Here is an 11,438-nt window from a genome sequence, read left to right as displayed (position 1 = left end):
CTGCAGAGGGTAACTCTACTCCAAACAGACCACTATTACTCAGCACTGATGTGCTGGGCACCATACAGGTAGCATAGCACGTAAGGCATGGCCTTTGAACCCTTTTGGTTTGTTTTGTTTATAATAAACGGCAGCAAAAAAGCAGGCTGCATTTAAAGGACAATTTAGAGGGGTGCGTGGGTGGCTCAATCGGTCAAGCGTCCAACTTTGGCTCCGGTCATGATCTCATGGTCCATGAGTTTGAGCCCTGTGTTGGGCTCTGTGCTGACAGCTGAGTCTGGAGCCTGCTTTGGATTCTATGTCTCTTTTATGTCTCTTTCTCTCTCTCCCCCTTCCCCACTCACACTCCCTCTTCAAAATAAATAAACATTACCAAAAATATTTTAAAAAATAAAGGACAATTTAGAGTTACAGTGTTTGGGCCTTGGAGACAGCGGGATTAAATATGTTCAAAATGCACCTAAAACAGTGCTAAGCACATAGTAGACATTCAATAAAAGACATTTTTGAAAACCTTATACTTTCAATTTCCCAGGAAGGGAAATAGAACACAGTTGTTAACACAGTAGGAGAAGAACTTTTTAATTTAAAAAATATGCTAAAAAAAATCAAAACTACAACAAGTTGTCACCTCACACTTGTCAGAACGGCTAAAGTCAAGAACACAAGAAACAACATGCTCTGGCGAGGAGAAAGAGAACCCTGTGCACTGTTGGTGGGAATGTAAACTGGTGCAGCTGCTCTGGAAAACAGTATGGACATTCCTCAGAAAGTTAAGAACAGAACTACCCTACGATCCAGCAATTGCACTCTTAGGGATTTACCCAAATAATACATAAATCCTAATTCAAAGGGATACATGCACTCCATTGTTTATAGCAGCACTATTGACAATAGCCAAATTATGGAAAGAGCCCAAATGTCCATCAACTAGAGTGAATAAAGAAGATGTGGTACATACATACGATGGAGTATCACTCAACCATAAAAAAGAACGTAACCTTACCATTTCCAATGACATGAATGGAGCTAGAGGGTATTATGCTAAGTGAAATAAGGCAGTCACAGAAAGACAAATACCCTATAATTCCAGTCATATGTGGAATTTAAAAACAAAACAAATGATCATAGGGGTAAAAAAGAGAGGCAAACCAAGAAACAGACTCTTAAGTACAGAGAAGACGCTGACGGTTACCAGAGGGGAGGGGGGGGAGGGCAGGGGATGGATGAAATAGGTGAAGGGGATTAAGGAGCACATTTGTTGTGATGAGCACCAGGTGTTGGTATGGAAGTGTTGAATCACTATGTTGTACACCTGAAACTAATATTACACTGTAGGTTAACTGGAATTTAAATAAAAACGAAAAACAATTTAAAAATATGCCAAGAAAGGATAGTATATATATTTTTTCTGACCACTTAAATCCAACATCTCCTCCATCAATTTTCAAATCGCTCTGGTCCAGAATTCCCACGTTCAATTATTAACATTGTTGTGATCAGCAACTAATATTTAAAATATCATTCTGGGGGCACCTGGGTGGCTGAGTCGGTTAAGTATCCGACTTTGGCTCAGGTCATGATTTCATGATTTGTGGGTTCAAGCCCCGCATCAGGCTTCACACGGACCGTGAAAAGCCTGCTTGGGATTCTCATTCTCTCCCTCTCTCTCTGACCCTCTCCCATTGTACTTTCTCCCTCTCTCTCAAAATAAACAAACTTAAAAAAAAATATTATTCTGAACACATAAACTCTATGATTTGTCTATTTCAATATATTTTTTAATGTTTACTTATTGGGGGGGGGAGAATGGCTCCATGCTCGCTTAGTGCAGAGCCTGACATAGGGCTCGATCTCACAACTGAGATCATGACCTGAGCCTAAATCAAGAGCCAGTTGCTTACCTGACTGAGCCACCCATGTGCCCCTATTTTATAAGCAATGTTTTTACTCTCTGAATAATTACGATTCAAAGTATTCAGAGATCAAAGTATCTTCATAAAAAATAGCCTAGCCAGGGCACCTGGGTGGCTCAGTCGGTTAAGCATTCAACTTTTGATTTCAGCTCAGGTTATGATCTTGCAGTTGTTTTGTGGGTTCGAGCCACCCGTCAGACTCTGCGCTGACACTTCTGAGCCTGCTTGGGATTCTTGCTTTCTCAATATAAGTAAATAAACTTAAAAAAAATAGCCTAGCTATTTTAAATTATAACCCACAAGTACAAAAGGAAAACAGATTTATACTTCTCAAATATTCCCATAATCTCGCAATATGAAAATGGTGTAAATTACAGGAGTAAATTTATGAAGGCATATCTAAACTCTGAAAATGAGCTTTTCCTTTGCCTAAGTAATGTCTTTGATCATTAATGGCTGTCATCTGCATGGTCTGTTCACAGAAAATGTTCACAGATTTTAAAATTAAGTAAAATGTAGAACTTAGTTCCTCAGTTGCAATAGCCACATATCAAGTGTTTAGCAGCTATATTTGGCTCATGGCTACTGTACTGACCAGTGCAGAAACAGAGCATTTCCTTCACTGCACAGAGTTCCACGGGACAGCACTGGGTCTATGTACTCTAAGATGAAAAATAAACCAAATGCCCACACAGAGGTATCATCAGGTTTGAGAAATAGTTGAAACATCTGAGGATTCCTCTTGTGATACAGAGGGGAAAAAAGTCTATGCTATAAGCTACTGCTTGAATAAAGAGAAGAGGATGCAGCAAGACTGAGCTCAACTGTACATTTCAGGGGATGGAAGTGTTGGTGGAAAGAAACCTGTTAGATTTGAGCATGTTCCTGTTTTATAGCTTCTTCCAGATGGCAGCTGAGGCAGAGACAGAAACTAGCCCAGGGTCTCTTTCTCACTCTGCACACTCCTCAAACAATCTTGCCCACACATCTACACGCTGGTAATATGAAGATGTCCATTTCCATCACAGACGGAACTCCTGCCTCCAGACCCGGGAATCCAGCTCCTTTGCTCCATCACTTTCCTTGGACTGTTTCGAAAGTGATTCATAACGTCTCCAAACATGGATTATCATTTGCTGTCTCACCGTCCCCTGTAAAGAATTTGGCTGGCCTTTGTCCTCGGTTCCTGGGAGGCAGCCAGCAAGTCCTCGAATTTCCCAAGTGGTAACAGCGCTTTGTTGTTCCTCAGGACCACCTCTCACAGTGTGTTCTACGGAGGGGACTCAGGACAGGGACTGGTCAAGCCAGAAAGACCAGGGATGTGTGATTAGCGGGTCAGGGCCTGGAGCCAGCTGACACTGGCCCAACCTCTGGGGAGGAGAGGGAGCTGGAGACTGAATTCAACACTATGGCCAAGGATTTGATCAACCACACCTACATAATAAAACTCCAGTAAAAACTCTGGACACTGGAGCCCAGGTGAGCTTTCTTGGTTGACAACAGGCAACACATGGTCATACACTGATGTGACAGGAGAACAACATGTCCTAACTCCACAAGGAAAGGACGATAGAAAGTCTGCGTTTGGGACGCCCCCCCCCCCCCCCCCCACTTTCAATGAGTCTCTGCCTTAGGCTCTGATTTGTATCTCGTTGTTATATTAAAGCTGTCATCATACATGTAATGCTTTCCTGAGTTCTGTGAGTCATTCCAGTGAACTACGGAACCTGAGGGGATAGTGGGTATCCCAAAATTTATAGCCTGCTTGTGGTCAGAAGCCAGGTAGCCTGAGGATCCCCAAGCTTGTGACTGATATCTGAGGTGAGGGCGGTTTTGTCTCAGGCTGTGCCCTTAGCCTGTCAAGTCTGGCTTAACTCTGGGTGGCTGGTGTCAGAAGTTACTCCACGGTCCAGACCTGTTCCTCCCACAGGGTTCATCATCACAGCGAATGGCACGTCCGTCCAATTATTCAGCTACTAACGGGAAAAACCAGATCATCCCTGACAATTCTTCCCTCTCCATCACCATCCACACTAATGATGAATCGATATAGCCTTCTAAACCCACCTTCTAATAAGCTCTGAGTCCATCCACTTCTCTATTTGGTCTTTTCCTCTCTGACCCTGTTCTCCTTGTGCCCCTGGCCACACGTGCCTTCTCTCCAATACTCGCCTGGATGAGTTTTGTCCTACCTTATGGCTTTTTCGGTTGTAGTTCCTTCTGCTTAGGAGGTTTTCACAGATCTTAGCTTAGCTGTTCTTAGGATTTAAATGTTGACGTGTGTCTGGTCTTCAAAATGGTCTGCTTTCCTTCCCAATCTCAAGTAACCTCCCAATAACTATGTCACCTCCCTGCTTGGTTTCCACCACAGGACTTATTATTTCTTGTTCCTGTTTTTCCGTCCTCCTCAGAATTTAGTTCCGGATCATATTCAAAAGCTGTTTTCTCAGGGCCTAGATCTGTGTCTGATGCACAGACGACATGCATTTACTGATATTCACGTACGACTGAACCCACTGAACTGGATCTTCTTGGTGGCTGGCTCCTCCCACAGTGCTGTCCTCCTCAGGTCCACTCCCCACGCTGCAGCTGAGCCATCTTTCTAACGTGCCAACACCAGGACACTGCTGTTCCTTCATGACCTGGCCTCGGTTTACCGTCCCCGTACATTCCCTGTCCCCATCTATTCTCCAGCCAGGCTGACTACCGCCAACACCTTCATTGCTCTCGACACTCTCGCCTCTTGGAGTTCCTGCATGTGTCCCTTCCCTGTGATGTTCACGTCTCCTCCCCAATTTGTCTGGTTAACCCTTCTCATCCTTCAGGCCTCCTTAACCACCACTTCCTCCAGAAAACCTTCCCTGAGCTTCCAAAATTGGGTTAGGCTCCCCGTCCTCTGTGCTCCCGCAATGCTCGAGCTCTCCCCAGCAAGGTGCTGATTTTGGATGGGCTGTAACTGTCTGCCAACTTGCCTGTACCCTCAAGGGTGTAAACTCCCTGAAGGCAGGGGCCTTAGTTGGAGGTATTGCTACAACTGAGCACAGTCCCTGCTGGTATACTATAGGAGCTTAATATACATTTACTGGATCAATTTATTATACTGGAAAATTCACTAGTCTCTGTTATTCTTTCCATATTCCCAACGGTGTTTAAATCAATGCCACCCACAGAAGAGGTGCCCAATAAATACTAGGTAAAAGTATAATGACTTCTTTAACCTCGTGAGATTCAAAAGAAAAATCAAGGGTGCTCAGGTTTCTTGATGATGGGGTGTATTTATTTAAGGCTACTAGCAAGGCCACTTAAACACTTTAAAGAACTAAAATTAAAATTTAAAATGAAGTTACATGATCTCTTTTAGCATCTTCTCCTTACTACAGAGATACTAACATTTAATTTTAGCTACATGCCCTCACAGGGATATTTCAGTCTTTATTCAAAATGTTGGTGTTGACAAATAAGTATTAGATTGTTTAGTTATAGGGAATCTGTTTATAAGCACTCCATTTTAAAGAGATATACGTGAAGGGTGCCTGGGTGGCTCAGTCAGTTAAGAGTCTGACTCTTGATTTTGGCTCAGGCTTTGCGCTGAGCACTAAGCATGCTTGTGATTCTGTCTCTCCCTCTGCCTCTCCCTGGCTAGCGCATGCTCTCTCTCTTAAAATAAATAAACATTAAAATGAATGTATGAATGAATAAATAAATAAAGAGATATAGGTGACTGAGATTTTTCTTGACAAGAAAAACTACCCATTGTCCCCGAAGGATAAGAATTATTCTTTGTATCATGATATTTTGTATGAAAATATATACACAGATACATGCTACCCCTATAGAGTAAGGGGCCAGGTTTTTAAAATAAACATACTATAAGTTACCCATATAAATTAAATTTGTCATTCAAAGTAGTCTCATTTGGAGACTCATTCCAATAATAGAACCAAAGTTCAAAATATTTTGGAAAACTCTCTTTGAGAACCATTTTTTAATTATTATTTTTTAATGTTTGTTTATTTATTTTGAGAGAAATGTATATGAATGGGGGAGGGGGAGAGAGAGAGAACCCTAAGTAGGCTTTGTGCTGTCAGTGCAAAGCCTGAGACAGAGCTCGATCTCATGAACCATGAGATCATGACCTGAGCCGAAATCAAGAGTTGGATGCTTAACTGACTGAGTCTCCCAGGTGCCCCCAGAAGTGTTTTAGATTCTGCATGGATTCTTTTGAATATTCACCTGGATGATAAATATTTGACCTCTGAAAGTGAATTTTACCTTTATAAGCAACGAGTCATTAGAAGTCACAGACCTGAACAGGGTCAAAGATGATGACATTTTGGATAAAAAACAAAGTATATTTGGAAGAAGAACACTGGTGATGTAGAAGTTTCCTTGTTTAAATGATCTGCTTATTTTGAAAACAATGGCAACTTAGAAGACATCTAGAAATGTTTAAGAAGAGAAAAAGAGAGAACAAGGAAACTGGTGTTTAAGAAGTCACAGACCCTCCTGAGAACGTGATGAAAATTATGTCTCCTCCCCCTGCCCTCTAACCATGGCACATATAATCAGAAAGGCAGGAACACACTGAGGTTGTCTATGGAGCCAGATGAAGGCTCCATGGTTTAGAGCACTGGCTCTTGATTTCTTTTTTACTGTGCCCAACAGAAAAAAAAAATTTATACTGTGACCCAGTTTGTGCATACATACATATAATTAACAGCTACACAAATAATTCTCAACCCTAGTGTATGGGATAATTTCCTCTCGTATCTTATTTTAACTACGAAACATGTTACTCATCATTTTACTGCAACAATTTCGCAACGTACCGTTTGGAAACTACTGGTTTAGAGTTACTGTCCTTTAACTAGAGGAAGTTCATGAAATGAGAAAACTCACTGATTACACAAATTCTGATGTTATTTTGAATCACAAAGTCTTTCGATGCTATAGGCAAACCTTTTAAGAGGTTAGATTCTTTACAGCAAAGCTGCGTTATCTTGGTCACTCATGCACACAGTTAGCTACCGGACATACCGATGAGTAAATCGTGCAACAGTCACAGGACGCCGTACCTTAATATTAGAAAACCATAAGTCGTTTTCATGTAAAGTGGCCAGGTACACAGATGTAAGAAGCCCGATGCAAAGGGCAACCGTTCCACCAACCATAAATGACAGGAGCTTCCATAATCTTCTACTGGTACAACCTTCTGGAAAAAAACAACTAAGTCAGTAAAGAGCGCAGACTTTAGTATTTTTTTAAAAATATTTTTATTTATTTCTAGGAGAGAGAGAGAGAGAGAGAGACAGCGTGAGCAGGGGAGGGTCAGAGAGAGAGGGAGTCACAGACTGAAACAGGCTCCAGGCTCTGAGCTGGCAGTCAGCACAGAACCCGACGAAGGGCTCGAACCCACGAACCGCGAGATCATGACCTAAGCGAAAGTCGGACGCTTAACCAACTAAGCCACCCAGGTGCCCCAAGAGTGCAGACTTCATTAGTTCTACTTCAGACTGTCAAGTCCGCTAAGTTCCAACTGCCTGTCATTGGTGAAGCTTGCCCTGTCTCAGCAGTTAGGACCTCTTTTCTGTGACTCTGGAGAGTCATTACAGTTTTTACCTGACAGTATCTAACTGCTCACGTATCCGTTTTGCCAGAAGTTGTGAGCTTATTCATTACCTTATTTATCTTAATAGCTAGGGTCTGTGTTTGACATAGTTTAATAACTGTAGTTTAAATATGAAGTTTGTTAAGTGGAGGAGTAAGTGGGTTGCATATCTGGTATAGAAAGTCTTTTAGATCATCTACATGTAATTTGTGATGCACTCATTAAAAGCTACCAGAAAGCTTTACTACTTAAAATTCAAAAACCCATTGGGGGAAAATCCATCATAATTCATGTTAAAGGACACATAAACTAGGAAAAAAATATTTAAGGCACATATAAGAAAGTTTAAGTATCCTTAATACAGGATGAATACTTTCAGGATTAAAGAACATAAATATATCAGCTAGAAACAGATTACAGAGACAAACAGGTAATGCAAACCAAAGAAAGGGCCAACAGACAAAAATATTCACACTCATTAGTATTAAAGAAATGCAAATTGAAACGAGCTGTAGTTTTTTACATACTGGTCAATTTGATAGCTTAAAAATGCTAACGCTGTTTTAATAAGGGTACAAAGTATGAGTATTTCACTTTTTTCTTCTTTTTTTAAAATATGAGTATTTTTCAAACACCGCGGTAGAAGAATAACGTGGCAGCTCTCTGGAACGCAACACGGCAGGAAGTAGGAAAAGCTACCAGAGAGCATACCATTTGACCAGTAATTCCAAATCTCGGCATATACCCCAAATTAAAGTTTTAAACAAACATTTGGCCACAGGGACATTTATCCTAGTTCTGTCTGTAAAGGTGAAAGGTGTAAAACCACCTATTCAACCAGGAATTAGTTAAATCAGTTATGCTATAGCCACACAGTGACTACATCAGTAACATTTTTAAAATACATTGACTGACTTGTGATATGATCATAACATAATAAAAGAAATGTAGCAAGTTGCAAAATAGCTAGGATCCCAAGTTATTGCTGGCAGGTATGTCCAGGCAAGACCATGATTTCAACAGCAAGATCAAGTTTCACGGGTAACAGTCCTGGGATGGGTTTGTTTGTGGGAATATCTCCCCCCTCCCCCCCCTTTTTTTTTTTTGCTTTTCTTTAGGTTTTTTTCTGACATGAATAAATACTGCCTCAGTAAAATGAAGAATCCTCAAAGTTAAGTTTTAATTTTAAAAAAGGCAAATTTGGAGGCATCTGGCTGGCTCAGTCGGTTAAGTGTCTGACTCCTGATTTCAGTTCAGGTCCATGAGCTCATGGTTCGTGGGATCGAGCCCCATGTTGGGCTCTATGCTGGTGCAGAGCCTGCTTGAGATTCTCTCTCTCTCTCTCTCTCTCTCTCTCTCTTTCAAAATAAATAAATAAACTTATAAAAATAAATAAAGCAAACTTGAAGTTATACTGTGTAAGTCTTCAGGACGTATTCTATCTTGTCCACAACTACTAGGAGTTGGGTTGGACAGAATGACTTCTCAGCACAGATTAATTTTATTTTATAAAACTGCTCCCCCCAGATTACTAGCTCTCGCTGATAAGAATTAACATGGCTGAGGGGTGCCTGGGTGGCTTAGTCGGTTAAGCGTCCGACTTTCGCTTAGGTCATGATCTCGTGGTTTGTGGGTTCGAGCCCCGCGTCGGGCTCTGTGCTGACTGCCAGCTCAGAGCCTGGAGCCTGTTTCGGATTCTATGTCTCCCTCTCTCTATGACCCTCCCCTGCTCACGCTGTCTCTCTCTCTCTCTCCTAGAAATAAATAAAACATTTAAAAAAAAAAAAGAATTAACATGCTGCAATTAATGCAAATTCTGTCAGATATCCAAAATGGTTGATAGACAAGGAATTTTTCATGCTTAGTTTTAAAAATCCTTGACCATGCTTAGTTACAAAAGCAACTCTGGAGTTGGGAAATTCATACTAAAGGTCGATGTACACTTAGCAAGAATTGTCAGCATTATGTAAACAACTTACCAAATTCTGAACACCACCATCCCACAAACCAAAGGAGAAAATTTTAGGAATTCAAATAAAGAATGAAAAAAAATGTTTGATTCATCTCTCAGTACCTTAATGAAATGAGAAGGTCACCCAAGCTAAGGCTGTCTAGAGTGAACAGCATACACAAACAAGAAAAATTAGAAATGGACTAAAATCTGAACCATGGGGGAAGCATTACTTTAGAAAGTCAAAGTGGCAAAACCAGAACCCACTGCACAGATAGTTGAGAAACAAGGGGTTCTAATCACAGCTCTTTGACCTTTTATCTGGTCACAACGGTAAAATCAGTTTCAAACTGCAATCAAATCATCTGTCAAACTGAAACGTCAGGGTATTAGAACAAATTTCCTCAAATATTAGGGCTCACCCAATTTTTATCCTGAGAGTGATCTTTTAATATGCAGAAATAAAAGCAATCCAAAATGCTGCTTTAATTTAAGTCACCTACCAGATGGCAATTTACTTTCCAACTTCACATTTGCTTCTTGTGCTGCATAATCATCAGGAACTTCTGTGGTTTTTATTCCTTTTCTTTGTCTGATGGATATCATGGTGTCAAAGACTTACGTGCATCGTTCTTCCAACCACTCCTACAAACAACATCAAAGTAAACTGACCATCCATATGCCAGGACCCTTTCCCCAATACACCCCCTGCTCCTCTGCGACTTGAAGCCTTGTCCCTGGCTTCGCACGCCCTCCCCCTTGCCCGTCAAATCTTAACCAGCCTTCAAAGCTACTGTCCAGGCACAACACAAATATTTACTTAATACCTATTATTAAGAGTTAAGAATGCAGGTAAGCATCCCAGACAAGCCCTGCCCTTCCTCCACGAAACCTTTCTCTCTTGGTAGTGCCAGCTGCTGCTAATCTTTCTCCTTCCTGAGCCACTGCAGTTACCATGCAATTGGTCACATAATTATGCAGTTTTATATTGTTCCACAGTTCCATACCACGTGAGAGGTATTCAGTAGTAAATCTGTTGATAGCCTGATTCCCAAGAAGTGAAATCCTGTTTTGTCTTAGGCATCTGAATTTTAATACCAACATTCTTTAAAACAATTCACACTGGAAGCTTTACGAATGTGCCTGAGTGGTGATGGCAGCGGGGGTGTGCCAATCAGGGCAGCTGCTATCCCAGGGAGCGACAGTGGGAGTACAGGCAAGGTGCAGGAGCCTGGTTTGGAAGCAGCGAGTGGGAGGCGAGGGAGTGGTGGCAGTGAGTAAGCTGGCTCCGGTCCTCCGGAACATCTTGCTTCACTCCTCTGAATAATGAACAGCGTTCTACTAATTACTATTAAATATGACCAGTTACCGGACACGATTGTTTGGGCAGTTTATTAATAACTAAACAACTTGCTCTATAGAAGGAACAATCCAACCAACATTATACAATGNTGAGAAGCAAAACAGTAAAGTACAAGCAGTGAAAATGAATCTGGAGCAGCGAGGCAGGAGAAAGGAGCGTTAGGCAAAGCCGTACTGCATCAGATGGGCTAATCCCCCAGTTGTCTTCTCCTAGAATCAGGTCCTTCCTAAGGGCTCGGGAGGAGTTGTAAATATCCCACAGCAGATACACTCTAACAAGTCAGGACAGAAGGGCAACAAATATTTCCGTGCCAACTCTATCTCAGGCATTGTGCTAATCGCACCAACCGGGAAACAAAAGTTTCCCTATAATGAAAGGGAATGCCATGTTCAACGTTTGCAAAGGGAAATGAGAGCGATGCTTGGCCTCTACTCGGAAGGGCCACCACGCACGGAGCGACCCGGCACCGCAGGGCACACGACACGGCTTCCCGCCGCACCCCAGCCTCACGGCACCGAGTGTTCCCCGCGGACACCGAGGGGCCGGCTGCGGCCGCCCAACTTCAGACACTTGCTCCAGCTCTGCAGAGCCGCGCGGCCG

General features: G+C 42.0%; 1 protein-coding gene across 5 annotated transcripts in view; it reads right to left on the bottom strand.

Annotated features, from left to right (window-relative positions):
- DPY19L3 (dpy-19 like C-mannosyltransferase 3) overlaps nucleotides 1–10,116 on the bottom strand; it is a 75,355-nt gene extending 65,239 nt beyond the window's left edge. For 3 of the 5 annotated variants that reach the window (XM_077754632.1, XM_077754634.1, XM_077754635.1), the window contains exons 1-2: nucleotides 9,979–10,116; nucleotides 6,992–7,128 (exon numbers count right to left, since the gene is read on the bottom strand). In XM_077754632.1, coding sequence (XP_077610758.1) covers nucleotides 6,992–7,128; nucleotides 9,979–10,081 — 240 coding nt within the window. In that variant the 5' untranslated portion in view covers nucleotides 10,082–10,116. Of the gene's footprint in view, nucleotides 1–6,991; nucleotides 7,129–9,978 lie in introns of those variants that run through there. The other 2 variants (XM_077754633.1, XM_077754636.1) reach the window with 2 other exon arrangements.
- Between the last annotated feature and the right edge of the window lie 1,322 nt (nucleotides 10,117–11,438).

This window comes from Crocuta crocuta, unplaced genomic scaffold, assembly GCF_008692635.1.
Source record: "Crocuta crocuta isolate KB4526 unplaced genomic scaffold, BGI_CrCroc_1.0 scaffold121, whole genome shotgun sequence".
Taxonomy (NCBI): Eukaryota; Metazoa; Chordata; class Mammalia; order Carnivora; family Hyaenidae; genus Crocuta; species Crocuta crocuta.
This window is presented reverse-complemented; position numbering and strand designations above follow the sequence as displayed.